This window comes from Drechmeria coniospora, chromosome 01, assembly GCF_001625195.1.
Source record: "Drechmeria coniospora strain ARSEF 6962 chromosome 01, whole genome shotgun sequence".
NCBI classification, from domain to species: Eukaryota; Fungi; Ascomycota; class Sordariomycetes; order Hypocreales; family Ophiocordycipitaceae; genus Drechmeria; species Drechmeria coniospora.
This window is the reverse complement of record NC_054389.1, coordinates 4,055,610-4,077,060: the sequence shown is the minus strand read 5'-3', so window position 1 is coordinate 4,077,060 and position 21,451 is coordinate 4,055,610. Positions and strand designations below refer to the sequence as shown.

General features: G+C 54.4%; 5 protein-coding genes across 5 annotated transcripts; 1 reads left to right on the top strand and 4 right to left on the bottom strand.

Moving 5' to 3' along the window:
- Positions 1–3,932: 3,932 nt before the first annotated feature.
- Positions 3,933–4,838, bottom strand: DCS_00988 (uncharacterized protein; the record flags this gene model as incomplete). The annotated part of the gene is made up of 1 exon (XM_040798323.1): positions 3,933–4,838. The coding sequence occupies one exon, from the start codon at positions 4,836–4,838 to the stop codon at positions 3,933–3,935; it is 906 nt and encodes a 301-aa protein (XP_040659206.1).
- A 3,181-nt stretch (positions 4,839–8,019) lies between these two features.
- Positions 8,020–9,978, bottom strand: DCS_00987 (ankyrin repeat and zinc finger domain containing protein 1; the record flags this gene model as incomplete). Its single annotated transcript, XM_040798322.1, has 1 exon — positions 8,020–9,978. One exon carries the CDS (start codon positions 9,976–9,978, stop codon positions 8,020–8,022), a length of 1,959 nt encoding a protein of 652 aa, XP_040659205.1.
- Positions 9,979–12,880: 2,902 nt separating this feature from the next.
- Positions 12,881–14,290, bottom strand: DCS_00986 (uncharacterized protein; the record flags this gene model as incomplete). The annotated part of the gene is made up of 1 exon (XM_040798321.1): positions 12,881–14,290. The coding sequence occupies one exon, from the start codon at positions 14,288–14,290 to the stop codon at positions 12,881–12,883; it is 1,410 nt and encodes a 469-aa protein (XP_040659204.1).
- A 2,466-nt stretch (positions 14,291–16,756) lies between these two features.
- Positions 16,757–17,177, top strand: DCS_00985 (uncharacterized protein; the record flags this gene model as incomplete). Its single annotated transcript, XM_040798320.1, has 2 exons — positions 16,757–16,889; positions 17,011–17,177. The coding sequence occupies 2 exons, from the start codon at positions 16,757–16,759 to the stop codon at positions 17,175–17,177; spliced, it is 300 nt and encodes a 99-aa protein (XP_040659203.1).
- A 477-nt stretch (positions 17,178–17,654) lies between these two features.
- DCS_00984 (putative cryptochrome DASH) lies at positions 17,655–21,183 on the bottom strand (the record flags this gene model as incomplete). Its single annotated transcript, XM_040798319.1, has 4 exons — positions 17,655–19,323; positions 19,382–19,988; positions 20,603–20,754; positions 20,816–21,183. 4 exons carry the CDS (start codon positions 21,181–21,183, stop codon positions 17,655–17,657), a joined length of 2,796 nt encoding a protein of 931 aa, XP_040659202.1.
- Positions 21,184–21,451: the final 268 nt, after the last annotated feature.

Below are 21,451 nucleotides of genomic sequence, written 5' to 3'. Positions count from 1 at the left end.
GAGGCTTCTCCGTCGCAACGACTCGAGAAGGTGTTGGCGTACGGTACAGAGCACGGCAGTGATGGGAGTGCCGTGGAAATAACCTTCAGGTCAGGGCTCGTGTTAGAGAGACATCAGGGTGCATTGAAAACCAACTCGTCAAACTTTAGGAAACATCGCACGATTTGGCCGATGTGAAGCAATTTCACAAATGGTCTTTCGTCAAGGCAAGCAGGACGCGAATGCTAGATTTTGGAACCAATATCTCTTGAGGGAGATGTTTAGAGACGATTATTATTCTAAAGGGTTGTAGAGAAGTATAATCAAATTCTATCGTGTCGTCCAGCTTGCATAACTTGCACAGTTGATCGCACAAACCTCCGCAAGCTGCCAGCTGATAGCCTCTTGTTCGGGTTTGCCATGTTCTCAGTTAATCCTTTTGTTTAGCAAACTCATCGGTTTCTTGCACAATATGTTGGCTTCATTTTTTCTTGTCCCTGGGTCCATGGAGGAAACCCAAAGGGCCATCTGCCTCCCAGGGAATACCGTGCGCATTCGTCGTCCTCCTGAATATGGATGTCTGCAATAATTCTCGCAGCAGCCATATTACCGTCTTAATTTGTCAATCCTATATCAGGGATGAACTATGTTGCAAATGTGACAAGGGTAGTCTGACAACAGCGTAAGCTCAAGGAAGAGAGCTGGGACTAAAACCTAAAGATGTGTCCGGCCACTACATTTGCGAGTTTCCTACTACAGCTTTATAATTTGCAGGGATCTATTTCCGTAATTATCAATAAAATAGCTGTTATGAAACGTCATCTTACCAATCCTATGTTCTGATTCTTACATGGCCGCAAGGTCTGCAACATAGCGACCACACTGTCCTGCAGATAACAGGACCGAGGCTACTTCAGATTCCTTCTCATTAACTTCCCGCCTATTTTATTCACATTGAGGCTACCAAGCACTCAACTGCTGGTATGTGTAAGGTCTCCTGAAGTACTTTGTTTTATGCTCCCTCGACCGTAGTATCTCCGTATTCTATCCGTAGCTTAAGCGAGGCACCATTCACTAACATTCTGGTTTGATATTTTCTAGGGTTATGAACTACCTTTTGACGGATTCTGAAAACTCGCCAATTTGAGGGATGTCGCGAGCTCACTCACCTCTTTTTAGTCCCCGCGCATATTCTGATGGCTCCCTGACCTCCCAGTCACAACCGCTACAGCATTCATCTGTCATCCAAACTGCACTTACACTCGAACATTAGTCAGGTGGTAAGACCATTTCAAGTTCGATCAAGTAGAAGGACAATTCTAACTAGAATGGATGAGAACGGCGATGAATATACGGGTGGCTTAGTCCAAGCAGATGCCAGCCAGCCCAGTCAAATCCAATCTGCGGAAATTTACGGGATTGTCCAAAGTGTGGCTGTTATAGAGATTCCGATCGAAACTCTCCAGATAATAGTGCTGTGTTCCTACGACGGCTTGTCAAAGATGTGCAAGGAAACGTCGGAAGTGCACTGGTCGCTCAGTCCGCATTAACGTCTCCTATAATGTGTGGTCCTCTCGCAAGTTTATCTGTGTGCTCGGCCTTACTGTACATTTCTCGATGTAGGGAAGTTCCGTACATTTCTCCCAACCTTACTACGGGTCAAGGGTCGCCATTGTGGCGAGACCCGAGTCGTGCTTGGGGTAGCTGGTAGGCTGTAGCGCCGTGTCATGGCCAGAGGCAAGTCTGAGGAGTGATCTCTTCTCGCACCAGAGGCGGTACGTTTGCCGTGGCGTGATGTCGCCGCCCACTCCAAGACGACACCGAGACCGCGGAGATGTTACGGTGGCTCGAGAGGACGGGGATGCGCATGTCGGTCGGCCTTTTGACGGGTAAATAGGCCCGTTGCGGCTGGCTTAAGGCGCAAACTTGGATTACACGACCGTATAGTACGACTTTGGGAGAGTGTGGTGAGAACTTCTCAGGTAAGGTAGAGCTTGGCATCCCTTGTTGTCGTAAGATCTATGCCAAGATATGAAGGGGAACACCTTTTGCCAAGTTGGACGTTCATCCGTAGCAGCACTTACGGGGGTCAACCTCTCGAGATCCGTATCGGCGAATCCTCGACCCCAAGAAAACCATTGCTCTTTGTGGCAGGCACAAGAACACTACGCAGACTGTTCCAGCGCGGCTAGGCATCGGGACGAGCAGCCAGTCTGATCCAGCTACTACGCCAACCAGACACGCAACACGGCCTAAGCGAGGTGCGCAGAGTCGGCACGGCACGAAGCAGGCCAGGCATACTGTGAGCCAGCAAGCCAGCAACCAGGCCAGTAGCTAAGCAAATCCCCTATCCCAGCGTTGGACACGCAGCCAATCCTCTGTGCTGGGAAATGGCAGGACTATAGGAGCACGTGCGAGCGGACGTATGACACAACCCAACATCCGACGACGGAAAAGTAAATAGGAGCTGTTTGATAGCGACAGCGATGGCGAGCTTCTTCCTTCTATACATAAGTTCTATAGTGGCTAGAGAATAGATATACGGAGAGCTGCTCCAATAGTCATGAAGTCGATCCCACATTTGCATCCATATCTTTCAGACTTGCAACTAAACAAATCAACTCAAATCCGACGCCCAATTTGATTTGACTCGGGAGCGTCAATCATCAATTTTATTCGATTTGATTCGGCTCGGGTTCGATCTGATTTGATTTGAATATTTGAATTGTCGGCTACACTTTTCTTCCATAATGAGACAAGGCAGAAGCTGCTTGTTGTAAGAGTTTAGGATTCTTCATTAATGCTTGAAATGGGCGTTTATTTAATTACAGCCAAATCTACCTTTCTGATTGTTGACCACCTAGAGTGATGAGATGACTTCACCGTGCACACAATGAGGTTTATTCAATGAGTACTGGTATAGGTCTACCTTGCTGCACTGCTGCAGCTGTGAGTTAGCAGGCGGCGGCGGCGGGCCTGTGCAGTTGCCAGTTGCCCTGCAATAACCAAGGACGCTCACTGTCTCAAAAGTTACGAGGATTGTTATTCAGCGGACAAGGCGGAAAGGTCGGCCGGCGCCTGCAGACATGCAAAAACTGAATGGTTCCGTTCTTTAGCCAATCCCCCGGATCGCTACGCATCCCAGATGTAGTGCGGTACAATTTAGAGAGTAATTCTGACAATCCAAAGCCAAAAGCAAAACTACGCACAAGGGGGAAAAGCAAGTGCGCGACACGGGTCCATCAGTCCAAGTCCTGCATGCGACGCAAACTACAGTAGTGCATTCATAAGGCTATGGCCACCTACCCTAGGGTTTATTCAAATAAGGTAAATATCCAAAAATATCGACCCTTTTGATTTGATCTGATTTAAATAAGCTCACAAGATATTTGATGTGATTTGATATGAATATATTTAAAACCGATTTATTTGCTTGCAACCCTGGTATCTTCTTTCAAGTGCTCTGTAGAGGACAATCTTTTACAAACGGCTGGCCCATGTAAGATGGGTAATAGCCGCTAGATAGAGGATCAAGTATCGGCGCCTTGTTGAGGATGTACCTGTCGGTTTACGAATCAGATGTCGCAAAATTCATGCCCGTGTAAGGGTCATGCACGAGTAGCAAGAGTGTTATGCCCGTGTATCCATTGCCTTTAAAACAGGTATCCTTTACTGGCGATGGCAGCATCAAAGAACAGACACCTCCATCCTGCCTTCAGCCACGGCCCCTCACTACAGATGATAGATGATAATAAAGCTCGGCCGGCGAACGGCGTTGGTGAGTATTACGCAATCCAGGGTACCAGCTGTTGCGGCGTGGTGAATTGGGAACTGAAGCTGAGACGTACAGAGAGAGGTTCTGGGCCTAGCTCGTTGCAACTGCTTGCTCAAGTAGCTGTAGAACCGTGTCAGAAATCCAAACAATCGATTCGCCCGACACTGTCTCGTTGCGCCTATTCAAAGACCGTTTCGAACACGAACGTTCTTCGGCCTACCGGCTTTGCTGCTCTCTCTCTATGCACGGACCCAACTGTCCATGGCTGGCCGTCAACTTTATATAATGGCGTTGTTACGACGCAAGGTATCGACTCGTAGTGGCCGGCACTGCAATGTTTCGCCTTGTAATCCCTGAACTGATCACATGAGTCCTGAATTCGCAAGGCGTTAGGAGGATCTTCCTCTAGCGAAAATACTTTTTCGAAGAAACTTCTGTCAGGTTGAAATCCTTCGCATGCGTCCCTCTCGCCAGCACAATTTATGATTGGCTCAACTTGGCAAGTTCCAGATATATTAGCAAATATAGTCCAAGTATTATAACCGATGATGCTATCCTTGGACAAGGGCATCTCCTTCATAATATTAATTTCGCGAGTTTCCGACTCTGTATCTTGTGCACTGTCGCTCTCACCAATTTCGATGACCATCGCTGGATTAACCCTGGCTGAAATGGACCAGCCTGTCTGAACGGAGTGCGTAAGTGCGTGTTTTCTTTCTATTATGATTGTAGTATCTCCTGAGGAACCAGTGATGCTGTCGATATTCTCAGAGTAGGCGATTGCGACAATGTCAATTTTTGTTGTATTAACCATCCGTTGGTATTCGTAAAAGGACGTAGGATTGCATCTACCCGACAAACTCCAACAGGTCGCCTCCTGCTGGAAATTCACTTTCCTATAGGGCGCAACTTTTGGGTCGTCAGGCAGATGCGAATGTTTTAATTGAGCGCTTAAACGTTCAATCGTATCTCCAACTGCGGCAGGGCACTTAGCACCAGGGCATGTTACTCCATTGTAAGCACCAGCGTTGGTACTGTAAACCAGGACAGCGAATGCCGCAGAGAGTAGGGAGCGGATTGCCATTTTGAACAACAGAAACTAATAATAAGTAGGCACTCAAGACTGATTAGTAAATAGTCCGGATAGTATTCGATAAAAAGTTGAAGGGCTGATGAAGATCAGGATGAAACATGTGAGCGAAATATTCCATCTTATATAGTACTTCTCTTGGAGCCACTCAACAAGGCAGTGCCAACAGCAACTGCCCGTGCAAATGCGCAGCATGAATCAAGGAACGTGCACTAGCTGTGTCGTATACGTATTAAGCTGAGCAATAGGTCTGCCTTTTACGGAGTACAAATACGGGAGATGAGCTATGGTGGACAGTTTCTCCGCCTTTGAGGCGGGGGAGGGGAAACTACACGAGTCAAGTCAGTACGAGGATGAAGCCATCTGCTTATTATTTTCTGGCACGCCGACATCAATGCGGGGATCAATCACGCGGGATAGAGGCTGAATGAAGGCAATGCTAGCGTCGGGTGTCTAGCAACCCCCCAGGCTTTCCGTGTCTGGGGGATTACTCGCGAATCGACAAGCATATACCCGAAGTCTATAGACTACCTACTTTGAATGAACAACATGCTTGCAGAGTCGACTAACTCGCGGGTGACAAGACCAGAAATAGAGCGAACGCACTAGCCTTCTAAGACCAACCGAGCTTCGAGTAATGGATAGGGGTTATTATGCAGGCCGTAACCCTTGCTGCAAGCATAGCGGGTATAGTACGAGGCAATCACCAGGCGATTTCCGTATCCCACAATATCGGGCAATGGGGCACGTAATTCGGATACCTGTAGTATGTTGCATTGGGATCCAAACAGTTCGCTGCCACAATGTTACCGTCACTTAAGGCATCAGATGACACCCCCCCGAACGTTTGCCCAGTGCAGGGTTCAAAGCCACCTCACGAAAATCCACATTTGGACTTACATATGGATCCTATTAATTACACTCCATTCCATCGGGCCTTGATGTAGACTTCCTTTTTTCTACGGCAGCCAGGCCACATATGGAGATTGTAGAATGGAGGGGATACTAATCATCATTGGCCAGGGTTTGCAAATACCACGGAATCCCTATTGCAAATGGGTGAGTTTGAAGTACTTCTTAGCTAAAATGCTGGGGTCTAACACAAAACTTCTCCTCAATCAAACCCGGAATAACTCTTCAGCTTTGATCCCTCTGGCAGATTAATAAGGCGCTGCACGTGCAACAATGTAGAGAAATAAAGACCGTCCCTGTGGCAGATTTTATCAACGGCCCATATGACCAACAGAACCTCGGTGGTTGCACCATACGACTAGTCGGAATCGCCCCAACTTGTGAACAATAAGAACCGAGGGCGCAGCCACGTCGTCGACACTCGTGTCAGCACTTGAGAGCTTCTGCATGTGTTCCTCCTTAGATATGTCGGAGAAGCAGAATTGCTCCGCCTGCGTCTCCGTACGTTCCGTACTCGCTACCCAGTTGTCGTGTGGCACGTCCTCTGAAAGCTCGAGCTTGAGCCGGTTCGTCTTTCTCTCGCTGTCCACGTCCCAGCACGCGCACGGGCGAGCCGACCCCCTAAAATTTCGACGACAAGATGAGCAAATCATTCTGACGCCTCTCGCTATGGCTTTGAAAGGAATTGTTTGGTGATCGGGAGCAAACGGTGTTCGTATGGCGATTCTGTCGGACGAGATACATGGTGCACCATGGCTGATGAGGCAGGAGACGAGACCATCGTCGAAATACATTATATACCTCAGTTGATCAATGAAACAAAAGTAGACGATTCTTATATAACAGCAAAGCAATGAACGTGATTCATGAGCAAGAGCAGCCCACGCCAGATTGTAGCTGTTGAAACCGCCTATCAGGGGGCTTGGTCTGGTCGCCTTGTCGGCCTTGTACACCCTATACTGCGGCAGAACAGGCTGCGAATGCACTTTCTCACGCAAAAAAATTGTTACTGAATGCCCAATAGGCAGAGGCACATGCTGGAAAGGGACTCAAGATCGGCAGAGGAAGGGGGGAAGGGTGGCCTGGGATACGCCCTCCTTGCCCGTATCCGAAGTTGTGGTGCATAGTAGCGACTCACAAGTAGGAATCAAGTTGGACATGATATTTTTGATAGGCTGTCGAAAATTATCTGACGCGCTCAGATTCGGGATGTGGGCAAGCACAAGAGTCGCCATAGCATACCGACAGCAGGCCAAGACTGTCTGCCATGTCATGGTGTCCATGTGCCAGCGATGAGCTATTCCAGGCAACGCTGCAATACGTACGCACACGCCGACCATGTATTTTCATCAAAACACATGCCATATTAGCATGCGAATAGACAGCTCGGTTACCGAATCAACGAGTAATCGCGGGAACGAGGCTGACATAGTTGACCCCTTCCCGAAGCCTCGACACGACATGCAGTCAACCAAGTCGGGAGCACGCTGGATTTTACTGGCTGTGATTATGCTGCGCGTCATCAGTGCATGTAAAATTCTGCATCCGTTTCCATCAACCTTCGTTGCTTGCTCGGCCATGTTTCGCAGCCGGCTGGCGTTCCCTCCCTCATGGTCAACACGGAGGTTTCTAATCATGCATTCAAGCATCATGAGGAAATCATTATCGCAGTAACATCAAGTTCATCTCGGCTGCCGAAGGCTGGTAAACAGGGGGGTTGGAAAGGAGGGGGGAAGGGTCAAGTGAACGGCCAGCTGCAGTGAAAATCGATGGTGGTCACGCGTTCAAAGAGTCCTAGAAATGTGTAAAACCCAGGGCTATAATGCGTCACCGATGAGGCAGAGAGGATGCAACAAGGACGTGTGTACGACACTGGGAGCCGGGGTCGGGCTTGGGGTGGTTGCACAAGACGGAGGCACCAGCGGCTGCTTCACGCTATACACATCTGTGCACACGTACTCTCCCACAGATGCCTCGTACACAAAAGACTCACATATAAAATTTCCGATTTATACGAAAGCGGATGTGGCATCGAGTTTCATGGAAGCAAGCAAAGAGATCAGGTGATGCCATGCATACTCGTATTTCGTGCATCATTTACGCGACCCCTTGTCCCTAATCTGATTGATCAACCAGGCGTCTCCAGTATCGGAGCCAGAGCTCGAGAAGAGCACACTATGAACATGTGATTTCTGACAGCAATCATGGACAGGATCACCTTTGGCTGCCCCTTCAGGTGTGCAGAGTGGAGGGTCAAGGTACGCTACGACGTCTGGTTCCCACTCGTCATTCTCCGAAGTCGCTCCTCCGCTGCCCTCGCCCTCCTCTCCCGCTCGAGCTTCATGCGGAATTCGGGCGTCATGCCTCGTGCTTCCTGCTCTCTCTGCTCTTGCGCCGTCATCGTCATCCCTGCGCCGGCTATACTCCCCTTGGCCTTCCTGCTGTCTGTCATTTGCGGGCCCTCCACTCGTAATCTGTCCTCCTCTGCTTTCCGCCGCTCTGACTCCTTCTTCTTCGCCTCAAGCTTCTCTCGCTCGTCCCGGCTTCCGGCTTCCGCCTTGGTCATGGGTGTCGGCACCTTGGCCTCGTCCCAAGCCCATTTGGCCTCGCCGAGCTCCGAACGGGCAACGCGGAATGCATCTCGCGTCGGCCGGTCGCCTGCCAGTTCGAATGCCGCCTTGCCCTCGACGTTCTTGGGAAGCGGGTCGGCACCGCCCCGGGTGAGAATGCCGAGGACCAGCGGGGCCGAGTTGTGTGCGGCTGCCATGTGCAGAAGCCTCGGCGCATGGTTGTTCTGTTCTTTCGGGAAAAACTCAAAGTCGGCCGTCAGTTCGTTCTTGGCGAGGTAGGACAGTAGTGCTGGCAGCTTCGATCGTCGAATGAAAGCCTGCAACTGCGACGTGTGCAGCAACGCCGTCTCGTCTTCCTCGGACAGTTTCGCTTTCGTCGGCTTCGGGCTTGACGTCTTGATCGGTGCCGGCACGGCCTCAGGCCTTTTCACCTCCTGCACAGTATCGATCAGTTGAATCTTGAGTCGAGTGAGCTCGATGAAGGACCGCATGAGCTCGTTCTGTGTCGCCCGTCGTGTGCTGAAAGGAAACCCCCGCAAACGCATATCGTTCCGCTGCAAGACTTGTCCCTCGTACGGCCCAAACAGGGTTCTCCGGTTCGTCGTTCCAGTGGCACGAACGAACAACAGCTCCGACGTGTCGATGAGGGCCTTCCAGTCCTGGAGCAGGGCCCGGACGTCGGCAACCAAGGCCTGCTCGTTGTAGCGTCGCAGGCTGGAGCCAGCAGAATGGGCAGTTCCCTTTGCGTTATCGTTGGCCGACTGGGAGCCTCCCTGCTTCCTCCTCGTCGTGTACCTGTGAAAGGTCTTGTGGGCGAGCACAGTGGCCTCTCGGTTCATCGTCGTGCTTGATCTTGACGACCGGGGCGCCAGGGAGACGACCATGGCGGCAAAATGGCCACCGCCGATCATGCAGAGGAAGATGTGGGGTCCACTGTAGGCCACCTGCGGCAGGGAACCGTCCTTGGCAGGTTTCGGGATGGAGATGGGCGCGAGCTGCTTCGCACGTAGCATTTGAACCAGGTCGGCATTCTTCTCGTCATCTGCGGTCAGGATGGCCCGGTAGAGGCCAAAGTAAGTCTTTTCCGGCAAGGAAGGAGAGCTGAACCATATCAGCGGAGGCTTAGCCCGACCATGGGTGCGGTTGCTGCTCCGGTCGTCGGCGCCGTCGCTTTCCGTGTCGACTTGGTTGCCCGTCAGCCTGGCCTGTCGCTTCAGGAGAGCCGTCAGCGTGGACTCCTGTCGTGCCTCGTCAGAATTGTCTTCGGAACCGTCGGAATCGGACCCCGACAGGGATTCGTCCAGATTCCCAATGAGCTTCTCAAAGTCCGGTTCCGAGACTGGCCTGAGACCTCTCAGCCTCTGCTTGAGGTTGTAGTGGTGCAGATCCGACTTTAAATGGCCCCTCTGATCCTCCAGAGCGGCAAACGCCAAACCGCACAGTGAGCAGGACTGCGAGCCGACGAGGTTATCCGAAGAGCCATTCGGACTCTTCTCGCTCGGCGTCCTCGACACCTCCTCGACGGGGACGACGACGGCGTCTGAATCGTGCTTGAGAGTTAGGGTCTCCAACACCTCGGCAGGAAGATCATAGACTGAAGGAGAGTCAGGCCAGTTCTTGGGACTGAGATTCTTCGACTCTTCACCCACCATAGAGCGGTCGCTTCGAAAGTGCCTCGTTGTGATGCGCCATGTCAGCAGGATCCTTCCTTGCCGTCGCGGTACGGAGATTGGACGCTGGTGCACTCGGGGGATACGATGCGGTTGGATTAGAGACCAATAGAAATAGATGGCCAGACGGGCTCGTCGTGGAGTATATTTTAATACACTTTGCTCCTCAGGATGCAGGATGTTGAAGAATGAAGAATGTCGGTTGAGTCAACAGGTCAGGCCAAAGCCCCACCTGATGCCATCCAGAATCCAACAGGCAGGTACTCCGTAATAATAAGAATTAATACCGGTATGACGCATGGCTTATCTTATCGCAAAGTACAGAGTACCTTGGGAAGCGGAGACTTTCGTAATATGTTATGTACAGTGCAAGTGCGGAGTACTTACAGTACCTACTTAAGTACTTACAAGTACAGTACTAGCTAATATGTCAAGAAGTGCCTACTGTACTCCGTACAAGTAAGTACAACTAATACGTACGGAGTATTACTTCGTACATGTACGAATACGAAGCAAGTATTGGTTGTAATTAATACTGTAACGCAGTTGTACGGAGTACTTGATTGCATGTACCCTATTATTCCGAACCTACTGTACAACTACAAGGTACTTAAATTAAGTACATGACCTCATAAGTACCTACAGTAGTACTTGTTTGTACTCCGTACGGAGTACGGAGTAGTACTTCAATAATTACTTGTACAACTACTCCGTAGTCCGTTAGTACAAGTACGGGGTAATTCCAGCAAGTTGAACTCACATACAGTACTTTTACATAACTGTAAACTATCAGTACTGGCCCAGAGTGCTGCGCAGTCATCATATGCCATGTAGCACTGCTTGGCTCAGGGATCATGTTCAGCGTTCAGTAGAGATGCGATGGTCGCTTCCGAACGGGATGAAGTTGTTTGAAATTGCACTCAATGGACCACGGAGTGCAATGCCGACACTGATGTCGGCAGTTTTGAATACTTTCAAAAGTTTCTAGAATGCTCTGGTGCCAGAGGCAGACCAACAATGGTAGGCGGTGAGCAAGCTACAGCAAGCATGTGCCTGATCTTGGCATGACAGCGGAGGTCGGGCGTTCCATTGGCATGACTGCTTCTTCACACTTCAATACCTCGCACAGTACGTCCATCGGAGCATTGGTAGCGCCGCTTCTTGTCCATCCGGCATCTGCATTCGTGACGGCGCAGAACGACAGAAAGTTCGCCTCCGAATGAGGTAAAGTTGCTACGAGATCAGATGCAAGGTCAAAATCCAGGGCGGCCCGTACTGTATATCGTCGATTTGGGACTGAATTTCAGATTCCTCCATCATCACTACGTCGAGACGGCCAAATGACAAATCGCCACCAAACAACTGCGGCCAGCTGGCTCCTCCTCTCGGTCGCGCATACGGTATCGATTCTCTCGCCCTTCCCGTCCGTCTCCACCTCCTTTGAACGCATACCGTGCCGGGGCGACGATCTGCCAAGGCATACGATGCGTACCATCATATGCTGACAACAGGGGCACGGAGCAGGCCTCTGCGAACCAGTGGCAATCCCTCCCCGCCTTTCGCTCCCTCTCCAATCTAACCTACGCGTGCGCCAAAGCCGGCTGGTACCAGGGCAGCGGCTTCTTCGTCCTCTGTGGTGCGTCCCTTTCCTCCCGTTCATCCGAGGCACGACAAGGCTGCGGGCGTCGTCTCGTTCCGCGATGAAACCGCCATGCTAACCAGCCGTCGTGCCGTCCTAGCGCTGACCAACTGCGGGTGGTCGAAGAATCCGGAGCTCCTGAGGGAGCCTGTGCACAAAGCCATGGCCGCCCTCATGGTGGCCATCATGTGGGCGAGCTCGGCGTGGTACGCGAGGCAGGGAGTCCGACCAAACGCTGTGGCTGTCGGCACCGTCGGTGCCCTGCAGCTGTATTCTGCGTTTATTTAACCGACAAGAAATGAACGACGACACGGCCCAGGTGCGATGCGATGGTTGGTTGTACTCCTCGCACGAAAAGCCTGACGAGCGATGTCGGGGCCGTTACTCCATCACCTAGTCGTGAAGACCTACAAAAGTATTGTAGTCAGGGCTATTGGATGAAGTACCTAACACTACCAAGAACCAAAATACAGCAAGTGCTAGCGTTCTGTCTCGCCGACATGCACTTGGGAGAGTACGAGTGCACGTGCACAGGCTGCATATTGTACATCTGTCCTTGCCTCGACGCCTTGAAGCCAACTCTTGGCTCAAGTCCTCGCGTGCACCGCAGCGCTCGCATCTTGCGAGCCGTGACTCAACGACCCGACCGTGAGCCGTATGGCCTGCTGGCGGATTGGCTCGCCGTTCGAACTGGCCGCAGCTGATGTGGCACCGGAAAGGGCGGCGGAGTGGGAGCAGCGAGGCCAGCTGGATCCCGCCGACCAGCGAAATACACCGACGCAAAACCAAGCAGGCCTCCCCATTGATTCCATTCGGCATGACGGATAGTGGGAAGAGAGCAAAGACATCCGGCTTCGGTCTCGCCCGCACGCCGAGGCATGGCAATCTTTGCCATTCTCCATCAAGACTCGACTGGTTCCAGCAGCTTCAGGGCAACCACCGTGTCCGGCCTCTCCCGCAGGCGAGCATCTCCTACCGTCTGCCTGGGCGCATCATTCATGAGCAGAGTTGAAGAATGCATCAGATGCATGAAGCTGAATGCAGATGCTCGTGCTGGCGTACCGCTGAAAGGCCCGGATAGAATCACAAAGTATGCGGACCAAATGAAGAAACGAGGGGGCTTTGCCGGTTTGCCACGAGGTGGCGTCCGCATCATCAGTCAATGCCCTTTTGATTGGAAGCCAAGGATGCTCCTTATTCGCGGGCATGCATTCCATCGACGTCAAGGCTCAGAATCACATTCGCTTACGCTCGACCGGCTCTCGCCTGCAATCCAACTCTGGTGCGGAAAAAGTGGATAATGTCATCAATCTGATCGGGGACTTTGAGGCCATGGCCATGCTGGTCGTATGCCCTGAAATCGACTTGGTACCCGGCCGCTCGGATGGATATCGCCGCCTGCTCTCCCCTACTGCAGGATATGATGGGATCGTCGACGCCGTGGCTTAGGAGGACGGGAGTGCGGTACGCCGTCGTCTCCCTCGCCGGACATGGTGGGCATGTCATACCCAACAGATGACGCATGAAAATCTGTGCCTCGACCGGCGGGCCTTGCAGTACTATGAATTTCTCAGCGTCATCGTCGTCGTCGTCGTAATCGTCGTCGGACGAGGAAACGGACGAGGACGACGTGCTGGAATCGATGGCGGTGAAGATGTCGAGCTCGAACTGGAAGGGCACGAAGCCGCTCATGCCGACGAAGCCGCCGAGCCTGTAGCCGAGGCAGAGCAGTACGACGAGCGACAGGGCGCACCCCTGGCCCTGACCGCCGATGATGATGTTGGACGCCGGGACGCGACGCAGCTCGCTGTGGATGATGGCGATGAGCTCGCGCGAAGAGATGCTCAGGCCACGGCGCTGCAGAGCCTGCTGATGGGCCGGGTGGGTGAGGCTTGCAACGTCGAACCAGAGCGTGACGCGAGATGACTCGATGGCAGTGCAGGGATGGCGAAAAGCGGTGGGAAAGACCCATCGGACGCTGGGAAAGAGAACGTCGAGCGTTCTTCCATTCTGGGGAAATATGGAGGAGGAGGAAGCAGGGGAGCCGGGCGGGGATGACGACGGCACCCTTGCGGTGAGGAGGTCGTGTCCAAATATGTGGCCATTGGAGGCGACGCCGTGGAGGAGAATGACGGTGTGCGTGTGGGTGCCACCTCTGGGCTGCACAATCATGGGCGGGTTTAGGCATCGTCCAAAGTACGGTTCGCGATAGGTCCAGGTCGTGGCCATGGCGTCCGGTGACGACGACGACGGACGGACGGACAATTCCTCGGACGATGTGCCTGCGAACCGACCGCGTGTCATAAGTTGGCGCGCGCCGACGAGTGTCGCCGAGTTGGTCGGGGGCGGATGACGAGGGCGGAGAACAATGACGCTCCCACCCCCTCGTCGTGGATATGCCTCCTCCGCGATCGCCCTACCGCTGCCGATGATGTTGGTTTGCACGCCCCAGCGGTTGCTTCCGTGCGTGCGTGGTATTGACTGATCTTGCCGACACGGCGGACGACAGTCATCGGCCGGACGGACGAAAGACGTGAAGCGAAGCAGGACGATGATGCAGAAAGGAGGAAGCAGAGGCAGGAAGCGGGAGGCAGGAGAACGCGCTGGGTCCAGAGGGACTTGCGTACCGCACGTCCAGCTTGTGCTCGTGCGCATTCTTAAGAAGAAGCGAGGAAAGCATCAGAGAGCGGTACGGTGTGCACGAGTTGTGGTTGTGCAGGCCCCATGACCCAACCTGGCCCGTTATTCTCTCGCACCGCTGACTTGAAAACTTACAGGTGCCCGGCAACGGTAGCATTCATCCCATCTGTGGTTGGGCTGTCGCTGTATTAGTCTGCGTCCGCACGTACGCAAGGGTACATGATTCCATGGCACGCCACGGGGGAGGGGAGGGGGGTTCGTCAAATGCGGCCCTCTCTTGCTTGGTGTGTGCTCCCCTCTCCAAGAGTATTCGGAATCAGGCTTACTGCCCGTAGGGTATTGTCAGTCATGGCGCAGCGAACGTCCTCTGCTGTCTCCCAGACCGACTTCTGCTCGCAAGTCGTACTGCTCTACCTCTGCGCCCCAGCACTCCAACGTTGGACGTAACGCGAAGACCGGGGAAACGTCCTGGAGACACGAGGAGCTCGTTTCCGTCGACTTCGGGCGATGGCGAGTCGCACATCCTGACGAATCATTTATGCGCCCGGCATTTGAGCCTAATGGTGATGCCTTTCAACTCTTGTCGGTGTTGGTGCTGTGTTACCATGTGCGGTGTCCAGGTCGAGCAGGACGCGGCGGGAAGGACGAAGGTGACCGATGGTGACGGGGGACGACCACGAGTACGGCCTCCTCTAGTGACGTCGGCGGCGGCCATCACGGCACCACGATGCTGCTGATTTCGGAAGGCGGTGCCTCGAACCCGCTCGATTTCTGTCTGGGATCCGAGGGCCGCTTTGGATGCAAATGCTTGCTCGCCGACGAATGCATGAGCGCGCCGCCGCGACACTTCAACGACAAGCCAACAGAACGTGCGCATTTTCAAGTGCTCGGTTCGTCTCGGATGCAGGGTTACTTCTCTCTCGATATTCTTGTGCGGCACCCAATCCGGTCAGGGCCGGTTCATTCAACGTCATGTCAGACGCGGGAGGCAGAAAAATGTGAAGAAGCATAAGGCCACCCCCCTCACCTTGCGGCGGTAGATGCAGAGGCTCGTTGATGCCTCCCTCCACCATGGCGGCAGCTGACATTCTCTGATGGTGCCTCTGGCCGACAAGTAGTGCTTGGGATGACGAGCCTATTTGAAATTTCACTCTCGCCACCGGGCTGCACCAGCTCATCGGCCCTTGCGGCCAGCTTGATTCAACAAGGTCGAACGATGATATCTGGTCGCTCGCCCGGACCCTGCACAATCTGCCCTGCTTACGCTTACACCGTCCGAAAACCTCTGCTCTCCTGACGGTTTCACGCCGTCGAATATCTGCGTCAGGAATACTCTTTTCCCACCAGCATGATGATTGTGATGGGGAAACTGCCATCGTGCCGGAGCGCAGAGCGGCCGCGAGACATCTGACACGCTTCCTGGCACCATGTCTGCCTCGGCCCTCGGCCCCACCCTAGCGTTACAATGCGGGATTGTACTTGCTTGCACTGTAATTAAGAGGTATTACAGGTTCTCGTAAGGCAACAATGATATGCGTTACTCCGAGCAAGTTGCATTTCCATGCTTGTCGTGGGAGCAACAAGTTCCAGAGTGCGAGAAAGGTCTTGTTCATGACTGGTCCGCGTCTGCAGCCTGTTCTTTCCATGCCTGTGGCGCAACCCCGGTCCTTGCCTTCAGGTACTTGGTGAAGAACTTGCAACTGTGCCATGCATGGTTATCGCGGTCATTTTTGGTGCACAGAGAAAGGACTCTGTAGAGTACGGATGTAATACTTGCGTACTGCAATATATGACTCCGTACTCCTTACACCTACTTACTCACTTGTACTTACTGTAAGTACTTACTGTACTCCGTACATGTAAGAAAGTGCTTGTACTGTAATTACTCCGTACTCGGTATAGGTATTGATAAATCCGTACTGTACCCGCGAGTACTTGTACCGTACTTGCTGTGAATTTCCGGGGTAAAAATAATCCGAAGCGTGACTCGTGCGTTTCTACCCCGCCCAACGAACGACGTCACTCAATTCCATGACGAGCTGAAACCACTCTTTGGCGGTGCCCTCTTCTTTCCCCCGTATGATACGCACATTGCACGAGTCGGACAAGCATTATTGCCACTGTTACACCTATTTACTGCTTGCTCAAACGGAGAGGGGGGGATGGAGAAGCGGGGAGAGAGGGGGGAAGGAAAGGTGAGGAGACATATGGGAGGGAGGGGTGCCGCCGGAACGGGAGCAGTGCGACCCACAGGTGGCGATCCGGGAGATCTGTCGTCATCTGCCGTCGACGATGCTCGCGTAGTAGCCGGCCATCCGCAGGGCATAAGTATGTAAATATATATATCTGCTAGTGTGTCCTATCCCACAACGTCACCTCGTCATTGCTCGCCATCCACCCTCCTCGCCAGACACTTTTCCCAGTTGCTTTCCCACTCTTTCCATCCAACCCCTACGTATCGCCTCTCTCATCTACGTCATCATGGATTTCGTCAACAAGATCGCCAGCGAGGCTAGCAAGGACAATGGCCCCGGTGGCGCCATCTTCAACAAGGTCAACGACATGGCTGGTGGTGGCAAGCAAGGCGAGGAGAACGAGGATGGCCTCGACAAAGGTCGCTTCCACCCTCCATCTCCAATGCCCAATCCCAATCACAATCTCCTTCCCTCTCTCCCGCAAACCCCGCCTCTCCGTGCAGAGAGAATCAACAATGGCTGACAAGACTCCTGCTTTAGCCGTCGACATGTTTCAGGAAAAGGTCCTCAAGGAAGGTGACCAGAGCAACGAGAACGCGGCGGAGCAGGTCAAGGACGAGGCCATCTCCGATTTCATCCGCGACAAGTACAAGGCGACGACCGGCAAGGACTTCTTCATCGCCGACAAGGAGAAGAAGATGGGCTAGATCGATAGCCATCCGAGGTCATGGACTGGCGTGCGAGCCGTACCCCTTCCACGCGCTCTGCTGGATTAGATCAATAGACATGCCAGAAGCCATGGGTTGAAATCCGAGCCGCACCCCTCCCACGCGCTCTCCTTTCTCCCGTCGCCGCCGTTGCCTCGACCGAGCCGGAGGGCGATCCAACAGGCTAGCTCGAGAGAAGTGGAAATGAATCCATTGGACCAGTCCATGTCGAGATGCTAACAAGTGCTCGTAAACAAAATATTCATGCGCTGTGACCACCACCATCAAAAACGAAAGCCGAGGCTGTCCCGTATATCCCATCCTCGCTTGCATCCTGTCCAGACCATACACAGCGTAGCGTCCGAGTATGCTCAGCACGAAATGCACCCGCTCCGTGAATGATATCGAAAATGCTGCTCCATCCACCCGTATCCCGGCCTGCTCTCTTGAGGGTCTGCTGCGCCGCGTCGCTCTTCATCAGATCATCGGGCCCATGCCCGTCGGCATGCCCGGGTGCGGACCATACATTGGCGGCTGCGGATAGTACATGGGAGCCGGATAGCCCACGACCATCCCGCCTCCCGGACCGTAGCCTCCCTGCGGGTGCTCGACTTGGGCTTCGTAGTAGCCTCGTCCTCTCGCGCCGCTGTTGTTGTAACCGCCTCTGCCGGCTCTCCCACCGAACCGGCTGTGCCTGCCGCGAAAATATATTCCCCGGCGAGGACCCCTCGGAGCGCCCCTCGGAGGGCTCGTGCTGCGAACGACATTGGCCGCATCTGACGAGCCTTGGCCCGCGGTACCCTCGGCATCCGCGTTGCCGTCAGCATCGGCATCGGCATCCACGTTGGAGCTCGAGCCATTCCGCCCTGGACCGCGTCCGCGTTGTCCTCGGCCACCGCTCTGTCCTTGCCCTCGTGCCCGTCCTCGACCTCGTCGCCGGGAAAATGGTCGTCGGGGCCCCCTCGGCTTCCGGTCGACGGTAAATTCAATCCGCTTGATCGGATCCGTCGCCATCATGTTGTCTTTGAGCCCCAACTGTTCCAACTCTGACGTGTCTGTCGTCCACACCTGGAAGACGTTCTCATCCTTCTCGAGGCCTGCAAGCTCCGGCACCCAGGTGCGAACGTAGGCACCCTCCTTGTCATACTCGAACGCTTGCTTGACGGGGTTAAAGATGCGGGCGTCGCCCCGAGGATCGTTCCCGACGCCCGAGATATATTGCCAGTTTGCCCAGTTCGAGGACACGTCGTAATCGATGAGCTGCATCTCGTACCACTCGGCTCCGTACCGCCAGTCGATGTTGAGATGCTTGGCGAGGAAGCTGGCCGAGTTCTGCCGCGCCCTGTTTGACGTGTATCCGGTGAGGAAGAGCTCGCGCTGGGAGGCATCTATGAGGCCCATGCCCGTCGTTCCCGTCAGGAACCTCTCCAGGATGCTCGATATCTTCTCGGCCGAAGGCTCCTGGCTCGCCGTCGCCGCCTTCTCGTCGGCCGTCTTCCACTTCTTGTCGTAACTTGCATCCTGCTTGAAACCGGCGAGGCTGAACAGCTTGGTGTCAAACTTGGCCGTGCACAGCCGCATGTAGTCCCGCCACAGCAATTCGAAGCGTACGCCCGCCGTCCCCTCGTTCTCACCCTTGCCGAAGCCGTCGGCCGCTTCGTAGGACGGATCGGTCCCATCTTCGAACCCGAGCAACTCCTGGTGAATCCGTCGGGCCGAAAGGGAGCCGAGGGCTAGATAGCCCGACAGCTTGGTGCTGAAATCCAACCCCAAAAGGCCGTTGCGCGTGGTTTGGTACGACGTCATGGCGCCGGACTCGATGAGGTGGCGTAGACGGTCCAAGGCTGCCGTCTCACCACCGCGGAAGGGATGTCCGGAGGTGGCGCCGGGGGGGAACGGAGGAGGGTTGGCCACGATGTCGTCGAGGGGCTCGAGGAGTCGAGCTTCGAGGTCGTCGAGGCTCTGTGGCACGCAAAAGGGGTGGTGCTGCGGGGGGATCCAGGAGGCAGCCGGAAAGGGGGGCAAGGACGAGGCTTCAGGAGGCGGCATGGCGGCACGAGGCCGCTCCCGCAAGGGTTCTTGCAGCTTGCGATAGGAGGTGAAAATGTCGGGCAAGTCTCCGTACCCGACCAGACCCGTGTCCCGGCTAGAAATTGGTCAGCTTTCCGCGTCGACTCGGGCGAAGACGAGCAGCAAAGACATACTCGTCGACAAAGTATTTCTCGTCAGGCCAGAGTTTGAAATCAACTCCGCTTTCGGAGCACAAGGCAGCGACTGCATCCTGCTCGTGCTTCTCCTCCGAGGACAGCTCTTCCGTCATCCAGACGGCATCGACGGCGGGCGCGGCGGGCGCGGCCCCGAAGGCCTCCAGCAGATGCTCAAGCACGTCGCGAACGTCGCCCACTCGAACGAGAAGGCCGCTGCTCAGGCGCTCTAGACTGTCCTTGAGGTCCCAGACTGACTGGGCGAGGAACTTGGCCCGGTGCGGACCGCATCGCCAGTACTTTCCCACTCGACTCCGAGCCTCGGGGTAGGGCGACGACTCGCCGTCTTTTACGAAGCCCGAGACCTCGATTTGAAGAGAGGGAAAGACGTAGATGGGGAGTAAGTGAGTGAATCCGTGGTCCGTCGAGGTTGCAAGATGGTGCAAGATTGGGTTGTCCGCGATCCTGAGGTCCCGCCTCAGGAGGTAAACGAGAACTTTTCCTGCGGCCATGACTGAGGTGGGCGAGGCGAGGGCAGGCGTATGAGGCACGAGGATATGATTTCCCAGGGGGCTTCCAGCAGAAGTAGGGAGGAGAGGGGGGGGGGCTGCTGATCCAGCAGATTACGGGCACGGTATGGATGGAAAGCTCTTTTCGAGCAGCAGTCCGCAGGCTAGCGATGCCTAGACGCTCCACTACCAAACCCACATGAGATGTCCTCCGAAGCGGTATGGTGTGCTCGTAGGTATGATGTGTCAAAAATCAGGCGGCAGAAGCAGGCTCAGTTGCAGCACTTTGTTTTGGGGGCGCTTTAGCCCAGCGTGCGGCGGCGATGTCGTAATGACTCGAAATCGGTGATGCCCACGCAGCTCTCACCGGTGGTGCTCGCTGCGTCGTCAACGGACGGGACGATGTGGGGAGGGGGGGGGATGGGATAGTAGTCGGGTGTATATTGATGTATAGTATAGCCGTCTAGGCTCGATGGATGTACATGTAGTTGTAGCTCTTGGTGCATGCCTATGGCATGGTTGGCTGGCTGGTTGGGTATTCCCGTCCTTGGGCGGCGGAGGCAGCAGCAGCAGCAGCAGGTGGCCACGATCCGTGGGCCAGCCGCTAACTTGATCGCTCAGGCCCAACGGCCAAGCTGGTCGTGAGGGTAATTCGAAACTGGACGGCAACTATGGGATACTCGCGCCGGCTTGTATCGCTTTCGAAACATACGACCTCGTAGTAGCAGGTAGATGGATGACGGCTGCAGGTACACGTACACGTACACGTATGACGAGTCGTCTTGAGCGTTTGACGGCAGACGTCGGCGTTGGCGGGTCGGGATCGCGTGGCCGTGGATTTGATTTTCAGGCATCCACCAACAGCTAGAGGGATGGGGATGAGCTGCAGCGGGTAGCGAGGCGCAGATCCGCAAAATCTACGAACGGAAAGATTAACCCGGACAAGGGGAGATCAACAGGGACCAGGCCTGGTCGCCGCTCCGTCGGGAGCTGCGAGGTTGCTGCGATGACGATGGGCAAAACCCGGATGCTGGTTCGTACGAGGACTCGGACGAGCAAGGCCAAGTGGATGACGAAGAGGACTCGGACGTGAAAAACGGCTCCGACGTGGACGTGGACGAGCCCTCCGTACTCGGTCGCGGTGAGCAGCAGGTGCATACTGTAGAGGCTACAGGTAGGTACATGACCAAGGTACTGCTCGTACTGGAAGAGAATAAAAAGGTGCGTCCTGGAGGCGTCCAGGGAACCGGTCGCTTGGCCCTGGGGAGGGGAGGGGGGCACTGCTAAGCTCATTGCGGTGGGTTTGCTTCGCTCGGGAGCGGACAACGGATTTTCAGTCGGAGTGGCGATAGGGAAGCTCCCTGATGACGATACCACCCGTGGCAGGTTGTCGTCCGAATCGAACAGCAACAGAATCAGCAGCAGGGGACTTCGGTAGGGTGGAAAAAGTGGAAAAGTGGGTAGGCCATGGGGACAGGCAGGTACTGTCGGTGGGTGGGCGGACTGGTGGAAGGGGGACTCCGCCAAGTCAGCCGCCAGCGGCGCGGCATGTGGATCGCTC